Consider the following 19,966-nt stretch of genomic DNA (forward strand, 5'->3'; position numbering starts at 1 on the left):
TATACATTAATGTTTTTGAACTTCTTTAGGAATGTATCCAACTTAAAATTCTAAACTCCACCAAATTTCCAGTGTAAAAGTTGTCCAAATACATTTTCAGAAACACAAGGTCTCAAAAAACTTTCTCCCATGTTTCATTTATTAGGAAACTACCAACTGGAGAGTATGTTCAACCTCATGATAGAGTAAACCAATAAAAAAAAAGGAAAATGTAATCTGAGAAACAATGGATCCATCTAACACAAGAGAAAAGGAAATCCTCAAAATGATGACAAAGGTAGATCCCAGGTTGACAGCTGAGCACCCATCATGGGGGTGGTAACTAGTATATATTAGAATAGGTCAGAAGGTTCTGGAAGAGAGGTCTTCAAGAGGTCTTCAAATTAAATGAATTTCTTCTGAGGAAAAACCTGATGCATTCTTATACACAGAGACGTGATTTACATTGTGGATAAAAAGTTGGGGGATTGGGGCGCCTGGGTGGCTCACTCGGTTAAGCGGCCGACTTCGGCTCAGGTCATGATCTCGCGGTCCGTGAGTTCGAGCCCCGCGTCAGGCTCTGTGCTGACAGCTCAGAGCCTGGAGCCTGTTTCAGATTCTGTGTCTCCCTCTCTCTGACCCTCTCCCATTCATGCTTTGTCTCTGTCTCAAAAATAAATAAACGTTAAAAAAAAAAATTAAAAAAAAAAGTTGGGGGATAAATTCAGGATATGTATATAAATTAAACAAAGGAAAACAAAAAAATATGCAAAAAAGTATAAGTAATCAGTATACTACACGACTCAGCTGTGAATATCATTTACCTAATTACAATACTGTATAAATGAAATACCGACCTAACCAAAATGTATGATATCTATAACTAGAGGGTAGAAAAAAACACTACTACCAGGTTAGTGTTGCCATATAAGAAATGGAAAAAACGCTTAGCAAAGTTAAATAAACTTTCAAAGATAACACTGAAATACTGGGGTCAGGATTAGCGCCAAAGTCTGATTGTCTCTGGAGCTGTCTATATCAATATATGTTGCCTCCCCAAGGACAAGAGCTTAACAATATAGCACAGGAATAGATTTGAAAATTTCAAAACAGGGAAATTTGATATTAAAAATTACAGGGGCACTTGGGAGGCTCAGTCGGTTAAGCATCCGACTTTGGCTCAGGTCATGATCTCTCGGTTCCTGAGTTCAAGCCCCGCATTGGACTCTGCACTGGCAGTTTGGAGCTTGCTTGAGATTCTCTCTCTCCCCCTCTCTCTGCCCCTCTCCTGCTCATGTGCCCACTCTCTTTCTCTCTTAAATAAACAAACTTTAAAAAAAATTAAAAATGTGTTATCTTGGAGATTTCTATAAATGAAGTAACTTAAGAGTGATCCAATTTAACTGTCATAACTAAAAACAGCATAAGGAGAACTAATAACAAATCAAATGTGGTATCCTTGATGGAATCCTAGAACAGAAAAAACACTAGATAAAACTAAAGAAATTTAAATAAAATATGGAATTTGGTTAACAATGTATCAATACTGGTTCATTAATTGTGAAAATGTACAAATGAATTATCTTTGCAGTTTTTCTGTCAATATAAAACTACTCTGTTTAAGTATTTATTTATTTCTTTATTTCGGGGGGTGGTGGGAGAGAAAGAGAGACAGAACAAGCCAGGGAGGGGCAGAGAGAGAATCCCAATAGGCTCTGCACTGGTAGCAGAGCCTGACGTGGGGCTCAATCTTACAAACTGTGAGATCACGACCTGAGCCAAAATCAAGAGATAGATGCTTAACGGACTGAGCCACCCAGACACCCCTAAAACTATTATAAAATAAAAAATATTTTTTTTAAGTTTTATTTATTTAAGTTATCTCCACACCCAATGTGGGGCTTGAACTTATGACCCTGAGATAAACTGAGAGTCCCTATGCTCCTCTGACTGACCCAGCCAGGTGCCCCTTACAAAAATTTTATTGGAAAACAAAAAACAGAAATGGAAAGCTGTTTTTGTATGTACAAATAATATGGAAAGATCTCTAGGATGTATTGTTAAGTAAAAAAAGAAAGGTGTGGAGTAAGAGTCTGATACATCTTATATAAGAGAAAATAAGAAATTATATTTGTATTTGCTTGTATTTGCATAAAGAAATCCCAGACTATACACAAGAAAACAATATATACAAACAATATATAAGGCAGGAGGGGGTGGAGTAGAGAAAGGAGCTACCAGAACAAGGGTAGTAGTAAGTTTTCTCAGAATACACCTTTTTATGTTTGTATTACCTATTAAAAATAGAGGGGGGGGGGAAGTTATCCAGTTTAAAGCCCTAAGAGAAATGGATAAGATGAATTCTGAAAGTCTCCTCCAATTCTGTAATGTTCTAATTCAAGAATTTCAGCTCAAAGTACTTAAATTATTAGTCATTTATAATGTGTCTTCCCTGAAACCCCATGGTCCTGTCACTTCTTTATACCTTTTAACTCTATTTTTCTAAGCAGCTGCACTTATTACACTGTATTGTTTTAGATATTATATGCAATATTTCTTTCCTGATAAAATGTAAATTTAAGCTTATGTTCTATCAAATCACTTGACAGCATAGTTTTACATGCACATGTGTTAAATTAAAATAGTTACCAAGCATGGAGTGCCTGGGTTAAGCACCCAACTTCAGCTCTTGCAGTTCATGGGTTTGGTTTATGGGTTTGAGGTCAGGCTCTGTGCTGACACCTCAGAGGCTGAAGCCTGCTTCAGAGTCTGTGTTTCCCTCTCTCTCTGCCCCTCCCCTGCTCGCGTTCTGTCTCTCTCTCAAAAATAAACATTAAAAAAAAAATTTTTTTTAAATAGTTTGAGCACTTCCCACGTGCCAGGCACTCTTGTAAATGCTTCACATTTATTAACTAATTTAATCTTCACAATAGCTCTGTATTATAGTTCCTATTACCTTTAGAGAAGGAAATTGAAGCACAAAGAAGTCAAATAATTTGCCCAAAGCCAGTGGCCAGTGCTAAAATATGAAACCCAGACTCTGTGCTCTTAATCACTAGCTCTACTGTTTAGTTTTAAGGCTCCAAAACCAGATCTGGAAAACATTCTCTTTGACTGCCCTAACTTGCAGTATGAAGCTCCATGGTACAAATGGCTTAATATCATCTAATCCAGCAGTTCTCAAAGTGTGGTCTACTGACCACCAGGATCCCCAGGACTCTTCAGTAGAGGGTCCAATACCCTCCTGGGAGTCAAACCATTTTCATAATATTGTTATTTGGCTTTTTTCACTCTCGTTCTCCCATGAGTGTACAGTGGAGTTTCCCAGAGCCTATATGACACGTGACATTACAATAGATTGAATGGAGAAGGATCTGAGAATCCAGATATTTTCTCATGAGTCAAAGACATTAAAGAGATTTACAAATTTGTAAAACAATGCCATTCTCTCACTAAATTTTTGTTTGCAAAATAGTTCTTTCATGTAATGGGTTTAATTATTTTTATTTTTAAATGAATTAAGTATTTTTAAACTGTTTAATTTTCAATAAATATTGATATAAACCATATGAACAGTTCTTTAGGGGCCTCAACAATTTGTAAAAGCATAACAGGTAACGGTATCTTGAGAAGAAAAGTTTAAGATCACTGATCTAGCCAATCTAAACTGTTCAGTACTCCTGATCCCTGATGGAAAGACACATTTTCCCTATCTAGCATGTTATAATTCAAAAGACCTGATGTAAAGAGTAACACAGAATGAAAAAATAAGCAGCATTAGGCCAAATTTGTGCTTCTACCTGAGATGTTTCCTAATTTGTAACCCTATTTGTAACATTTGTTTGTAGTAATATCTTCCACTATAAACCATGAATGCATTCCTAAAAGTGCCTCAGCATTTCAACACGGCAGCCAGAGGTAGCAATAAAAGAGATTTCTTAAGGAAACTTCGGTTGTAAATTGTGTACTCCAACATTCCTTTATTAAATCATGTATACTACTGAAATATAAACCCTAAGCCTTGTTAGATTACCAAGACTAATATCATTAACTTGCTCTGACACTTCATATACTGAAACAACTCATCTTCATTACAAAGCACAGAAGCTTTATTTTTGATAAGCTAAACAGAAGTCTACTTAACTCCAAATCAGTTCCATGAACACATCTTTAATAACATTTGACATACTTTTAGGTTCTACGCTAATAGCAAACAATTTAACAATAGCTTTAACTAAACAAAACTAATTTTTCTCAACCTACCCCCCAAAAAATGCAAAATCCTGGTCTCATTATTTTTTTTAAGCAAAATGGCAAGAGTTATAAAAAAAAAAAAAAAAGCAGGTTCCCTGCTCCCCAACCCCAAGAATCTAAAGTATCCCAGCATACAATCAACTAATGTAAGTATAAAATGTTATTGTTAAACTACTAAGTGCCTATGGGAAAAATAAAACATAGATTCCACCACAGCAAAGACTAATACAGGCTACCAGCTTTGATTCCTAGTAGATTCAACCATCATTCATTTACCAAATATTTCTGGTACCTACGAGCCTGGTGCTATGCTAGGCACTGGGGATACAATGAACAAAAAAATAAGTTGTAATCTTCATGGGACTTACGTTCTGCTGTGGGTAACAGACACACACACACATACAAATAAGAATTATAAATGTGGTAAATGCTTTGCCACAGATTAGTTTTTGAAAGCTGAATTGTGGAACTGTAAAACCTAAAAATAAATAATTCATGAAGAGTTACATCAAGATGACATGGGCTCCAAAGACCTTTACTAATGCATAAGAAAACTACAGACACTGCCCAGGAAAACAGAGATCAATCTTTCACTGTCAAAGCTATCGGATGGCATTACTTAGCATTATAGCAGCCTTAAAAGATAATTAACCCCACAGTTCCAGAGTTAAAAGCATGTAAATACAATACTTTAGAAAATATCTAAGAGGAGCCTAAAGAAACACTGACATCTAAACGTAATGTGGTATCCTGAACTGAATCCTGAAACAAAAAAAGATGAAAAGAAATCTGAATAAACTATGGACTTAGTTAATAATAACACATCAATATTGGTTCATTCATTATAAAAAAGTACCATACTAATTTAAGATGTTAAGAACACCAAGGAATACTGGGGAAACTGGGTGGGGCTATATGGGAACCTTCTGCACAATCTTCTCAATTTTTCTGTAAATCTAAAATTGTTCTAAAAAATAGTCTATTAAAAAAAATCTAAGATGACTTCAGGAACTACAGGGAGGTCATTGTCAAGACTTAAATAAAGTAAAAAATGAGAAGGCACGGAACTCTGCAATGTCATTTAGAACATAAATACTCAAGGAATTCAAAGGAAACCTTTAAATATCGAACTTATGATCTCTACTCATACTAAAACCTTCCTAGGGCAGAGATTAAAGGTTTCTTCATGCAAACTAAATAGTTCTTCATCACAACATAAGGCCGGCAATAACATCCCTAGAGTGCACAATAAGCACTTTAGATCCTATTTATCAATAATGACGAATACACTATATTTTACACATGGCATTGTCCTAAAAGTGCCATAAAACACCTAGACTGGGTTCACGCTCACAGGTCTTACCAAGTTACTTAAACAAGTTTATACATGCTTCAGGAATATTCATAAGCAAAGAGGAGACTATCCTTTTCCTTGATAAGGAAGCAAGAGGCAAAGATTATACATGAAAAGAGAGAAGTGATTTCTCAGCTCCAACTAGAAGCAATTTTGCAACTAACGTTAATCTACTTCAATGCCATATATATTAGTATAAATAGTTCAAGGTAGTTGTAAAAGCTCTGAATTTATATCAGTTATCTGCTTTCCAATCAAAAGAAATTTTCTTCCCTACAGCCTAATCTAAGGTACCTAGCAGGTAACTCAATGATGATTTAGGAGGAACTAACCTCTCAATGTGTGAATTTTAAAGATGGTCATGAAAAATGTAAGAAAAACAAAAAAGGATGATAATCTCTAGATTGTCCAGTGCCAAGTTTCATAATTCAGCATAAATTTGGAATCACCACAAGAAGTTATTTTGGAGAAAGCCATCACAAAACTATGATCCTGTATGTAATACAAAGTAAGCGACAGCAGAAGCCTGACCAGGTAAGTAAGATCACGCTACTCATCATATACTGTGGAATATTAAGCATAAAAGGGTCATTTAGCCGAAACGGCATTACATATTGAAATCTAATTTAGATAACCAGATGATGAATCTATTCTACTCTACTCCATTACTCCCTAGCCCCTAAGGAAATCCTACAAAACAAAGATGTTCGTTATTCTCAGGCCTTCTCTCACAGGAATCCTAAATATATTTATATGTTGAAAACACTCAGAAGAAATGAAATAATTAACATTTCCCCGGTAATCCCCGTTTGCACCACCATAAAGAGAATCAGACACTGCTTCATGTTGAAAGAGGAGGAGAGGAGAGATGTGAAAAATTCCAAGTAAAACGATCATGACATAGCATCTGGCAGAGATCGGCAAAGCATCAACAGTGCCAGAAGAATTGTCAGGGCTCAAAGTCATGAGAAGAAAATGAGGTTTTCCAACAAGCCTCAGCCTAACCCAAGAAACAAAAATCACCACTGCCGCCACCACCCCTCTTACTCCCCAACCACTCCATCCTCAAGTCGCCTCTAATTCAGACATATATCTTCCAAACTAATTCCCCACCCAAGGGAAAACCATCCAAGAATTTCTACGACCCCCCCATTTCCCACCTCCCATAAGATCCGCATATCCCAGGACCAAGCCTCTAAGGAAAACAACGCCCTAATCCCCCCACCCTCCTAGTCCAAGGTTGAAGAGGGTCGGTTCCCGGGAGCGGGGCTTCCCGGAGTGGGGCTTCCCAGGGTGGGCCTTCACAGAGCTGACGAACTGGAATAAAAGCAAAGATAAGGGTGGGGCTCAAGGAAGGGGGCTACGGTTGGTGAGACGGCGGAGACGGGAGGAATAAAGGGATGGACAGCAGGCTGGGGCTGGGCGGGGTGAGGACTGGGGGGAGGGGGCAGACCGACGGGAGAGGCCCGGGCTGCGGCGGAGGGGGGGGGGGGGGAAGGTGGTGGAAGGAGACGTCTGAACCGGGGACGGAAGGGTCAAAAATCTGACCGACGGATCAAGACGAAGAGGAGCCGGTGGCTAACAGAGGTCAGCAAACACCGGGCAGGGCTGGGAGTTACCACCGAGCGTAAACGCGAGGCCGGTAGAGAGAGCCTTCGCGGACAGAAGGGCCGCACTGGGGGTGGTGCGGGGAAGCCGCGGCCAGCTGCCAGGAGTGGGGGAGCCGCGCACTCACCGCTCTGCTCCCCCAGGAACACCAGCTTGAATTTCCTCAGCGGATTCCCGAAGTCTCCGCCCGCGGACATGATGAAGCCGAAGGAGCTGCCGCCGCCTCAGCCCAGAGACCTCTCGGACCGACGCTGCACCAATCGGCTGACGAAAAAGGTGAGAGAAAGGACCGGCGCCGAGCTCTCTTGGACCCTGCAGGGCCCGGCGGCGGAGCAAGACTGGAGGGCAGGACTCCTCCCCACAGACAGGCAGCCGTCGCCGCCGCCTCCCCGCAGAGTCGCCTTAGCACCGAGAGGCCCGCGGCTGGGAAAGGAAGGATGGCGGTGTCGGAAGCAGCCAAGGGTGGGCTCTAAGTTACCAAGGCTAGCGCCGTTCCCTTCTCAGCACCCGGCACCGAGACTGGGGTGAGAGAAGAGGAAGGTGGCGGAACCGGAGCCGCAGACGCGTCTGGGACCTCTCACGCGCTGCGCCTCAGCTCCCACAGCTGCCGCCGCCGCAGCCCAACCTGCTGAGTGCGCGAGCCTCTGGCGCGGCGCGCGGCGAGCCCGGGCGCGAGCGTGCCGCCCCTCCGGCCGCCGGCGTGCGTGCGTGCGCGTGCGCGCCACAAGCCAGCGCCTTCCTGGTTTAGCCTGCTCTCCCGGCTTCTCCTTCACAGCGGAGACCAGGGCAGGTTAGGTTGCCACGCCAATCGGGAGAAGGAAAGGGGAGGCGGGGCGGAACCCTGGGGAAGTGACGGGGATAGAATAAGGAGCATGTACGTCACTAACGTGAGAGCCAATCGGAAGGGGCCAAAGGCGGGCAGAGATGGCAGTGAGGTGGCGGCGCGAGAACGCGCGCGGCCCTAGCGCGATGGAAAGCGACTCACGGTGACTACCATGCGAAGTGTGGCGCGTCGCAGCCGGAGGGGAGGGGAAGCGTGGGGAGGGAGGAGGCGGGGCCGGCACCTAGGTTGAATTGACCCCAGCACAGTGCGCGTGTGGTGTGAGATCCCTAAGGTGTGTACTGTGTTTCTCTTCTCGAGAACCCTCAGCCCTGCCTCGTATTCCTTAAATCTGCCCTTCACCCGTGCACCCACCCACCTACTCCATTTTTTTTTTCTTATCATAATTCCTCACTGTTGCTCCCAGGAGTTTCATAACTACCAGAAGCAGAGCCTCTACGTTTTTGCAGATGAGGAAATTGAACCTCAGAGGAAGGAAATGACTTACAAAATCCACGAAGCCATAAAGTGGAACCTAGGTTATGTTTTTTTCCCCCATTGAACCTCTGCGACCTCATTATTGATAAGCCATTCCACTTCCCTGACCTGGCTTGGTCTGTTAACAGCCTTTGTTCCTTTGTGGGTGACGCCCACCTTCCACTGTGCTAGAAAAGGATTTAGACATCATGTAAATCAAACCCTTCATTTCACAGATGGTGAAACTGAGGTCCAAGTAGGAAAACAGCTATGCAAAAAGGTCACACAACAAAGTAGAGGTAGAGCCTGACCTTGAGCCTGAGTGTGAGGGAAGAAATATTTTAAAGATCACCTTTTCCTCCTGAAGCTAGGTTTCTGAATCAGTTATGGGTGGACCTCCCTTAAATTAGACCTCTGAAGCAGGTGCATTTTTCTGTGGAGAGGATCCATAGCTTTCATCAGATTTTCAATCCAGTTTATGACTCAAAAAATGAAGGTTAATGTGACAGCCAAGAAGAACCTCAGGAGTCCCGACAACTAGGTATAATGTAGATGTAAGTAACAGGACAACTCGGCATAGGCTTTTAAGCTGAATGGGATCCTGGGAGAGAAAAAGGACTTTAGGCAAAAACTAAAATAAATCTGAATAAATATGGACTTTGGTTAATTACAGTGTATCAATACTGGTTCATTAATTATAACAAATGTTTCATACTAACATAAAATATTAATAATAAAGGTAACTGGGGAAGGAGAGTTTATATGGGGACTGCTCGGTTTTTCTGTAAATTAAAAACCTAAAAAAATAAAGTATATTAATAAAACATAAAAAGTTAAGAATCACCGAATTAAAGAATTCAGCATCCACACCCACCACACTATGGGACAGCATCCAAAAATGTAATCTCTATCCTCGAGGAGGACACTTTTAAAAAACTAGTATCAAAAAAACGTGGAAGGAGCGCTGAGGTGGCTCACTTGGTTAAGCGTCTGACTTCGGCTCAGGTCATGATCTCATGGTTCAGGAGTTCAAGCCCCACATCGGGCTTTGTGCTGACAGCTCAGAGCCTGGAGCCTGTTTTGGATTCTGTGTCTCCCTTTCTCTCTTCCCCTCCCCTACTTGCACTCTGTCTGTCTCTCTCTGTCTCTCAAAATAAATACACATTAAAAAAAAAAAAATGGGGAGTGACAACCTGGCTGATTCATTCAATAAAGCATGCAACTCTTGATCTCGAGCTGTGAGCTCAAGCCCAATGTTGGGAGTAGAGATTACTTTAAAGAAAAAACTATCAAAAATACTTCCCAAGTTAACAACGAAATAAAATCTTACAGGATCAAACAAGCACCATCTCAAACTCAGTGATGAATTGCTGAACTAGAATTAAGGAGAGACATAAATTAAGGGGGGCTTTCTATGAGAACTCAAAATACTGTCTATTCTGGCCTATCAAGACAATAGCTGTATCTCCAAACCTCCTTCCCTATCAAAATTTACTCACTTTTGGTTCCTCACAGCCAAGTGGCAAAAGGATTTTGGAACACACCTCTAAAATGAAGTGGAAAATTGGGTGCCTGGGTGGCTCAGTTGGTTAAGCATCCGACTTTGGCTCAGGTCATGATCTCACAGTCTGTGATTTTGAGCCCTGCGTCAGGCTCTGTGCCGACAGCTCAGAGCCTGGAGCCTGCTTCAGATTCTGTGTCTCCCTGTCTCTTGGCCCCTCCCCTGCTCATGCTCTGTCTTTCTGTGTCTGTCAATAATAAATAAACGTTAAAAAAAATGTTTTTAATGAAGTGGAAAATAAATAAATGATAAAAACCCAAGTCATGATATGGACATTTGTGTTTTGTGTATTGTTGGTTTTTTTTAACATTTGATTTAAAAGTAGCTTGTCAGGTCTGGTTGGGCCCTCCCCACCAGTAACCCAGAACCGTGGCACACACCAAGAGCAGTCCACGCCAAGAGAATATTCAAAAAGAAAACCTCTTGCAAACATAAGTGAGTGGCTATTTTTTCTTCCTGATGGGTACCAGGTTTTCATTATATTTCCTGAAATAGCTTTTAAAGTAACATCTGAGGATTGGAGCTATAATTACTTTGTACTTCCTCCAGAACTTTATGAATCAATTCCTCCCTGTTGCCTCCCTGGTCCCTGTAGTCACCTAGACAGGTGATGCTTTTCTTATCACTTTGAAGAGAGATGTGGTATAATCCACCTCTTCCCTTAGCTGTTTCAATATTTAAGCTAGCATTTTGCATTGACACATACACAGCCTCACTCTTCTCTGAAGTTGCACTCATATTTATCCAGTACTGTGTATAAGTCATATGTATTGCCTTCAGAGATCTTATGGTCTAAAAATTGTACATCAAGTGCATGGGGTTCATCAAATGGAAAGTTACTTGTGGGGGTGGGCAGGGAGGAGGAATTAAAGAGGCCTTTTTCCAGAGTCCTTTCACCAACACTTTCTGCTCCATGATTTCTTATGCACTTTTCTCCTTACCATAAACACTTTCCCCTCCCTTTCTCTCTCCAATTCCTACTCATCCTTTAGGTATCATCTTTCAAAAGTCTTCAAGAAGAATTCTCTGTCTGCTCCATCCCCACCAACAGTGTAAAATACTTCTACCTGTCCTCTGCTTGTACCTTATTCTTCCCTATCACTTAATTGTTATTGTTAATTGTCAGTGTTCCCCACCTGACTGTAAGCTCCATGAGGTCAGAGCTCATGTCTTGTATACCCAACACTTGCAGAGTGCTTGACATAATAAGCATGCGACAGTTATTTGCTGAATAAATGAAATAAATGGGAGGCATTATTTTTAGCTTTCATTAAAGGATGAATGAGATTTGGGCATGTGAAGATGGAAGGGCGAGAGCTTTTGGAGGAAGAGAACATCACCTAAAATCACATTATGTAAGGACGCCTAAGTGGCTCAGTTGGTTAAGTGTCTGACTCTTGATCTCAGCTCAAGTCTTGATCTCCAGGTTGTGAGTTCAAGCCCTGCGATGGACTCCATGCTGGGTGTGGCGCCGACTTGAAAAAAAAAAATCACACTATGTAAATTGATACTACATTCCTTAACACCACTTATGAAAAAGATGCTCAGAACAGATTTGTGACTAAAAATTTGGGACAACGAGAGAGGACAGCTTGGGCAGCTCCAAATCAAAAGTATCTGGAACAGTTTTCTTTAAACAATTTTAAAGGGATCATTAGAGGCACCTGAATAGCTCAGTCAGTGAAGTTTTCCACTCAGATCACGATCTCATGGTTCGGTCCATAGGTTCCAGCCTGGAGTTGGGCTCTGAGCTGACAGCGCCGAGACTGCTTGGGATTCTCCTCTCCCTGTTTCTCTGTCCCTCCCCCATGCTCTCTCTCAAAATAAATAAATAAACTTTAAAAAAAGTCCTCAAAAAAAAAAAAAGAGGTAGATGAGGAAAAACTGCCGTTCTTCTGCCATTAGATGTGATTATATAAGGACATGATATCTAGAGCATTAAGAAAAAACCCAACCCATTGTTGATGGCTGAGCTAAAAACATCATTGAGCCATTGTACCAATCCAGGAAATGGCCTTCCTCTGGATATCGTTTTAGCAAAACAATAAATGTCTTTGTATTTAATAATGTCTTCAGATGTCTTCATCATTGTTACTTGCAGCTGAAAGCATTTGACATTCTCATCTTCAGATCTCTTAAAACATCTCACACAATTCCTTGAGCATCAGTTATGCAATACTGTGTGTGTGTATACATAATACAGTGATAGTTATCAAAAGGAACTGCCCTTTTCTGTTTACTACTCCCTAAAAAGAATTTATTAATCTTGGAGAGGCAGGAAATCAATAGAAGTAGAAAACTGCCCAGGTAAAAGGACTGTAATCATATTGTTCATATTTGAAACAAATAATAGCTCTGGCAGGAATTCAAATTCCATCAAATGTGAAGCCCTTCTAGCCCACTCTGCAGGTTATCATAATCATCACTGCTAAAAATAATAGTGGGTCAATATAGAAAGCATAAAAATGAAAAATGCTCAATAATTCAAGGTGACCAATGAAATGAGTAGAATTAACACAAGGTATGTTTTAAGTGAGTCTCATTTTTTTTTTTTTAAAGACTATGAGAAAAAAAAAAAAAGAGGAGGGAGGCGTCATGTCAAAATCAGTTTTCCAAATACCCTGACCTACAAAGATGTGCCATGGGAGAAGTATAAAGGTTATTCAGTCAAAGTGGAGGAGAAGGTGGTAAAACCTCAATGGAATCATCCTTCCTGTGATTATAGCCAATTCATAAGCTAAGTCAGAAGATATTTTTGCTACAGACTAATCTACAGAATCTATTTTTGATAATTCCATTTTGTTCCGTTCATGTGAATCATGGTCCTTGTTATGAATAATGTGATTTCTCACAGCCTTAGATGTGGGGTGTTACTTCCAGGATTTAAAATTGCAGTGGGGGAAGAGGTTGCTTCTTTTTATGCCAGTCCAGAATGTGTAATACCTGACACATTGCTAGAGCTCTCCTCTCCCCACACTGTATCCCCCACAGATAATAAAGTCTCCTCTAAGATGTATAGGAGAATGAATCACTCCACTTACCACTAAGAGATAATCACTCTCAGAGTAGAAGAGAACAACTGCTTCTACTGCTGTTTATGTAAAGAACAGAGCATCTTAGGACAGAAAAGTGGGACCAATACTGTTTCCACTAAAATGCCAACAGACTGTACAGCCAAATTGTAACTTGCCTAAGAAGCCAAGAGAAGCCATCTTTTTGTGAACATTTCTCCCGATTTTTGAATAGCACAAAGTGACTAGGACTTATTTTTATTTAATTTAATTAATTTATTTAATTTATGTATTTGTTATCTATTCAGTTTATTTATTTTACGAAGTCATTACATCCAGTGATGTGGCTGATATAGCTAGCTGAAACTATCCAGTGAGATAAGAAGCCACAACATCACTTGGGAAAATTAAACTAACTTCCAGTTACAGGATGAGAGATTAAAGATGTTTCTGCTTCCTTCCTTTTCTGGAATTGTTCTAAAACAAAAATAAAAAATAAAAATGCAAACTCTGGCTCTCTGTAACCCAGAGCCATAATATTTTAAGTTGGGAGACAAAGATAGAACAGCAGTAACTGACTAAACACAGCGTAGAAAGGGCTCCCTGAAGGAGAAAGTAACAAGAAGCAAGTCAAGTAACCAAACAGAACCCCAGAAAGTTTCAAGAATGTGAAGTACCAAGTACTACAGAAGGTAGGGGTAAGGAATGGGGCCAAAACCAAGGGAATTGTATCAAAGACTACATAAATAGTAGTCATGAACCCATCTGCGTCTATGGAAGAATTAAACACAAGGGGCTCTATAACCAGGCACGGTGTACTAGGAGTACTAGGCTCAGATAACCAGGCATAGTGGAGTGCTAGGGTAAGGTGCCACCAGAAGATAGGGGAATTGATAACCAAAGGTCTCTCCCAATGCCCCTTTCATAACACTGGCAGTGTTTTATATGCCCTCCCCAAAAGACTGAAAGATAAGCTGAAACATCCCAGAAAAAAAGACCTGGAGATTTTGAATATGGGGGTAACTTTGGTAAAAAAAAAAAAAAAAAAAAAAAAAAAAAAAAAAGCCAGGTGAGGGACACCTGGGTGGCTCAGTCGGTTAAGCATCCAACTTCAGCTCAGGTCAGATCTCATGGTTCATGAGTTCAAGCCCCACATCGGGCTGTCTGTTATCAGCACAGAGCCTGCTTCTGATCCACTGTCTCCCTGTCCCTCTGCCCCTCCCTGCTTATGTGCTCTCTCTCTCTCTCAAAAATAGATAAACATTTAAAAAATTTTTTAAAAGCTGTTTGACCACTAAATCATTCTATAATGGACCCTTCTAATCAGTAAATGCTACCTCCTCACATTGACCTTCCAATTAGTTTGATGTCTGCTATTAAAACTGAACAAACCTTAAAGGTTTCCCATATACTTGATGAAAGTCTCCAATATGAAACAAAGAAAATAAAACAAATAAACCAGCAAGAAATAAATAAGAAAGTCTATGATGAGAGAAAAGCTATTGCATTTATGAAAGAAGAACAAGATCATATTAAAAATTTTTTTAATGTTTATTCATCTTTGAGAGAGAGAGACAGAGACAGAGAGACAGAGAGACAAAGCATGAGTGGGGGAGGAGCAGAGACAGAGGGAGACACAGAATCTGAAGCAGGCTCCAGGCTCTGAGCTGTCAGCACAGAGCCTGATACAGGGCTCGAATTCGCGGACTTCGAGATCATGACCTGAGCTAAAGTCTGACACTTAACTGACTGAGCCACCAAGGTACCCCAAGATCATATTTTTTAAAAAGAAACACTGAAACAAAAACAGGCTTTCTTAGAAGTTAAAATTATAACAACCAAATTTTAAAAATACAATAAAAGAGGGGCAGTCAGAAGAGCATATGACTCTTGATCTCAGAGTCATGAGTTCAAGCCCCACATTGGGCATAGAGATTACTTAAATAAAGATAAAACCTGAAGAAAAAAGAAAAGAAAAGAAAAAAGAATTGGAAGATATTAAGGAAATGTTCCAGACAGCACAGCAAAAAGCTAAGAGATGGACACTAGATAATTTGAGGAGTCTTTAAGATTAATCCAGGAGATGCGGCATACAAATAACAGGAATTATATGGAGAGAAACAAAGAAAACTTTAGTATAAAAAAAATTAGAAAATAAATTATATAAATAAAGTTCTCACACCCGGGGGGCATGAGTTTACAGATTGAAGTGTATGTCAGTTGCCCAGCAAAAATAAAAGAAAACCACATCAGCTTATATCATGAAATTCCACAACATCAAAGACAAAAGGAGATCTTAAAAGTTCCCAGAAATTAAAAGCAGGACATATTGAAAAGATTGAAAACCAGAATGGCATCAACCTTCTCAATAATAACACTGGAAATTGGGAAACAATGAAGCAATTTCTTCTAAGTGAAAGGATTTTCCCAGCTATGCAAGGTCTCAAAAATTCACACTTTTCCAAAAAGCTGTTGGAAGACCCAAACAAGGAGCTAAATGAAAGAAAAGTTACAGATCCAGGAATCATAAATCTTATACAGGAAAAAACTAAAAGGTATTCTCAGGAAATGCAAAGAGTAGTCACAGGGCAACAGTTGTACAGCAGGCCTAGAGAGTAACCAGTAGAGATGGAGCAGAAAAATAGAAGTTAAATTTAACCACATAGGAAATGGAGTTGAGACAACTAGAGGAAAAGCTGCCAACAAGTGCAACAAAAACTAGGCAAATGGAAATAGCATCTTAGCACTATCAGACTTTTTTTTAAAGATTTTATTTTAAAGGAATCTCTACACCAATGTGGGGCTTGAACCTACAACCCTGAGACCAAGAGTCACAATTCTACCGACTGAGCCAACCAGGTGCTCCGAGCGCTATTAGACTTTCTTTTGAAATTTAATTAATTAATTTGTTTGTTTGTTTTAAGTAGGCTTCACACCCAGCATGTGAATAAAGGGCTTTGAACTCATGACCCTGAAATCAAGACCTGAGCTGAGATCAAGAGTAACTGACTGAGCCACCCAGGCACGCCCCCACTATTTTAAGACTTTCTTAAAGGAGGGGCGCCTGGGTGGCGCAGTCGGTTAAGTGTCCGACTTCAGCCAGGTCACGATCTCGCGGTCCGTGAGTTCGAGCCCCGCGTCGGGCTCTGGGCTGATGGCTCAGAGCCTGGAGCCTGTTTCCGATTCTGTGTCTCCCTCTCTCTCTGCCCCTCCCCCGTTCATGCTCTGTCTCTCTCTGTCCCAAAAAAATAAATAAATGTTGAAAAAAAAAATTAAAAAAAAAAAAGACTTTCTTAAAAAGAGTCATATATACATAAATATGTATGTTATTATACAAAGATACATATATTTTCTTGATTAAACAATTAACTCTTTTAAGTTTTAAAGGTCTTCTCTAATTCTTATAGTTTGCCAGTCCCTCATTAAACACTAACCATATGCTACCTTCTGTTGTTGTTAAACTTCTTTCAGAAAACTATTTATTGAGTATCTATTAACCACCCTAATTTATTTACACTTCATAACAATGCAATGAGTTAGATACCATTATCTTCACTTAAAAAATGTGGAATTTAGAAAATCAGTAATAGAGCTAACAGGAGATGGGAATCACTTAAGTCAGGAAAGTTACTGTCGTCCTTGACTTTTTCTTCTTCTGTATCATCCACCATCTAATCAGTCACCAAACCCTATGAAAGCTACTCTTTAACATCCTTCTATTTAATTGTCTCCATATTCACTGTTACCATTAGTAGGATAATTTGAATGAATCTGGGCTTTCATGCTCCTACCACGGGCCCATTTCTCATGGCAGTAGAGTCCAAAGAAACAAAAATGTCACTCTCTGCACTCCACAATGTTCTCCAGTAGAGACTTTCATTATATCTACGATCAGGATCAATCTGAAGAACTTGTCAAAAATTAAGATTATAAAGCTCTAAACTGAAGCTACTAAGTCAAAATCTCTGAAAGTATGGCTTTGGAAACTGATTTTAACGGGTCTAACAAGTGGAATTTTATGCACTTTAAGTTTGAGAATCAGTCTATTACTCCACACTTTCTTTGTGTCCTGGTTTGTCAACTTGATTATAAGCTATTTAAGGTAGGAGTGTGCCTGATGCATATAATGTACTTCCTGGGTCTTATATGTATTTGGTGCTCAGAAAAATATGCTAAGAACTGAATATTGAATCTATGTGCATGGCAATATATATAAAATAAGTTAAGCAAAGGGTGCCTGGGTGGCTCAGTTGGTTAAGTGTCCCAACTTGATTTCGGCTTGGGTCCTGATGTCATGGTTCGTGAGATCGAGCCCCACATTGGACTCTGTGCTGATAGTGTGGAGCCTGCTTAGGATTCTCTCTCTTTCTCTCTGCCCCTCCCCTGCTTGCTTGCACTCTCGCTCTCTCAAAATAAATAAATATTTAAAAATAAAAAATAAATGCATAAAAAATAATAAAACGAGCAAATACCATCAATAATCTTTAGAACTTATAATTTTTGTGGTGCCCGAGTGGCTCAGTCAGGTAATCTTCTGACTCTTGATTTCAGCTCAGTCATGATCTCATGCTACATGAGATCAAGCCCCACATTGGGCTCTGCACTGACAGTGTGGAGCCTGCTTGGATTCTCTCTCTCCCTCTCTTTCTGCCCCTCTCTTGCTGTTCTCTCTCTCTCTCAAAATAAATAAATAAACATTTAAAAAAAAGGAACTTATAATTTTTACTTGACTGCATCATTGACTCCTATATTAAGAGGGCATACATTTAAATGTAGAGTTGAATGTATATTAAATATTTACATAAATTATTACTAATTAAGATAAAAAATGTTACTAGAGACAAAGAAGCATATTTTATAATGGTAAAAGCATCAGCCCATCAAGAAGACATAACACTAATAAAGATATATGGACCTAATAATACATGAAGATTTAATAATATATAAAGTAAAAACTGACAGAATTGAGGGAGAAATAGACAATTCAACAATAATAGTTGGACTTTAATACCCTACTTTCAACATGGATGCAACAAATACACATGGCCTAAGATAGGCCTATCTTTATGGCCTAAGATATGGTCTATCATCATATCTTAGGCCATAAAACAAGTCTCAATAAATTGAAAGTATTAAAATCATACAAAATATGTTCTCTAACTACAATGTAATGAAATTAAAAATCAATTAACAGGGGTGTCTAGCTGGCGCAGTAGGAAGAGTGTGCGACTCTTGATATGAGTCATGAGTTCAAGCACCATGTTGGTTGTAGAGATTGCTTAAATAAATAAACTTAAAAAAAAACTTTAAACATCAATAACAGAAGGAAATTTGGGAAATCCACACATATGTGGAAGTTAAACACTACACTCCTAGGTAATCAATAGGTCAAAGAAGAAAGCACAAGGGAAATTAGAAAATATTTTCAAATGAATTAAAGAAAAACACAACACACCAAACCTTCTGGGATGCAGCAAAAGCAGTACTTAAAGAAAAATTTTAAACTATAAATGCCTATGTTAAAAAGAAAGAGGACCACTAATCCATGACCTAAACTTCCACCTTAATAAACTAAAAGAACAAACAAAAAAGCAGAAGAAAGAATATAATGAAGATTAGAGTAGAAACATATGAGATAAAGAATAGCAAAACCACAGAGAAAATCAATGTAAACCAAAAGTTAATCTTTGAAAAGTTTAACAAAATTTATAAATCTTCAGCTAGATTGAACCAGAGAGAAACAGAGAGAGGAAGCAAAGACTCAAATTACTAAAATCAGGGTGAAAGAGGGGACATTATTACCAACAATAGAGAAATAAAAGTGATTATACAGGAATACTATGAAGAATTAAATGACTACAAATTAGATAACCCAGACGAGATGATCAAATTCCAGAAACAACAACAACAACCATACAAACAAAAAACCCATAAACTACCAAAACTGACCCAAAAAGAAATCTGAATACATCTATGACAAGTAAAAAGAAAGAATTGGTAATCAAAACACTTTCCAGGGGCACCTGGATGGCACAGTCAGTTAAATGTTCAACTCTTGGTTTCAGCTGGAGTCATGATCTCACAGTTCCTGGGTTTGAGCTCCACATTGGGCTCTGCACTAGAAGTGTGGAGCCTGTTCGAGATTCTCTCTTTTTCCCTCTCTCTCTGCCCTTCCCTCACACTCTCTCTCTTTCTTGAAAAATATATAAATAAACTTAAAAAAAAAAAGAATTGTGTATCTGATTAAAAATACTTGATTATCAGGGCACTGGAGACCTCAGTCGGTTAAGTGCCTGATGTCAGTTCATGTCATGATCTCATGGTGCATGAGTTCAAGCCCCAAGTTGGGGTCTGTGCTGATAGCTCAGAGCCTGGAGCCTGCTTCGGATTCTGTGTCTCCGGCTCTCTCTGCCCTTATCCATCTTGCTCTCTGTCTGTCTGTCTCTCTCTCTCTCAAAATTAATAAACATTAAAAAAAAAGTAAAAAAAAAACCAAACCTGATTATCATTCATCCAAAATAAAAATATAATAATTAAAAAAAAAACTTTCCAGGAACTGGATGTCTACACTGGTGAATTCTACCAAACATTTAAATTTGAATTAATACTAATCCTTTAAAAATTCTTCCAAAAAGTAGATAAGGTAACGCTTCCCAACTCATTCTATGAGGCCAGTATTAACCTGTTACTGAAACTACACAAAGACACCAAAAGAAAAAAAAGTAAACTACAGACCAATACTCCTTATGAATATAGACACAAAATTCCTCAAGAGCATACTAACATACCTAATCCAGAAGCATATAAAAAGGATTATGCACCATGACCAAGTAATATTTATCCTATGAGAATCAATGAACATATTATACCGTACGAACCGAACAAAACACAAAAATGCATTA

The 19,966-nt window shown here is 39.4% G+C and overlaps 1 protein-coding gene across 2 annotated transcripts in view; it reads right to left on the reverse strand.

The window, feature by feature from the left end:
* The window catches only part of RAB6A (RAB6A, member RAS oncogene family), an 86,084-nt gene extending 78,097 nt beyond the window's left edge, over positions 1-7,987 (reverse strand). The window contains exon 1 of one of the 2 annotated variants that reach the window (XM_025928953.2): positions 7,323-7,987. In XM_025928953.2, the coding sequence (XP_025784738.1) occupies positions 7,323-7,392 (70 nt within the window). In that variant the 5' untranslated portion in view covers positions 7,393-7,987. The remainder of the gene's footprint in view (positions 1-7,322) is intronic. The other variant, XM_025928954.2, reaches the window with a different exon arrangement.
* Between the last annotated feature and the right edge of the window lie 11,979 nt (positions 7,988-19,966).

This window comes from Puma concolor, chromosome D1, assembly GCF_028749965.1.
Source record: "Puma concolor isolate L17-30 chromosome D1, mPumCon1.1.hap2, whole genome shotgun sequence".
NCBI classification, from domain to species: Eukaryota; Metazoa; Chordata; class Mammalia; order Carnivora; family Felidae; genus Puma; species Puma concolor.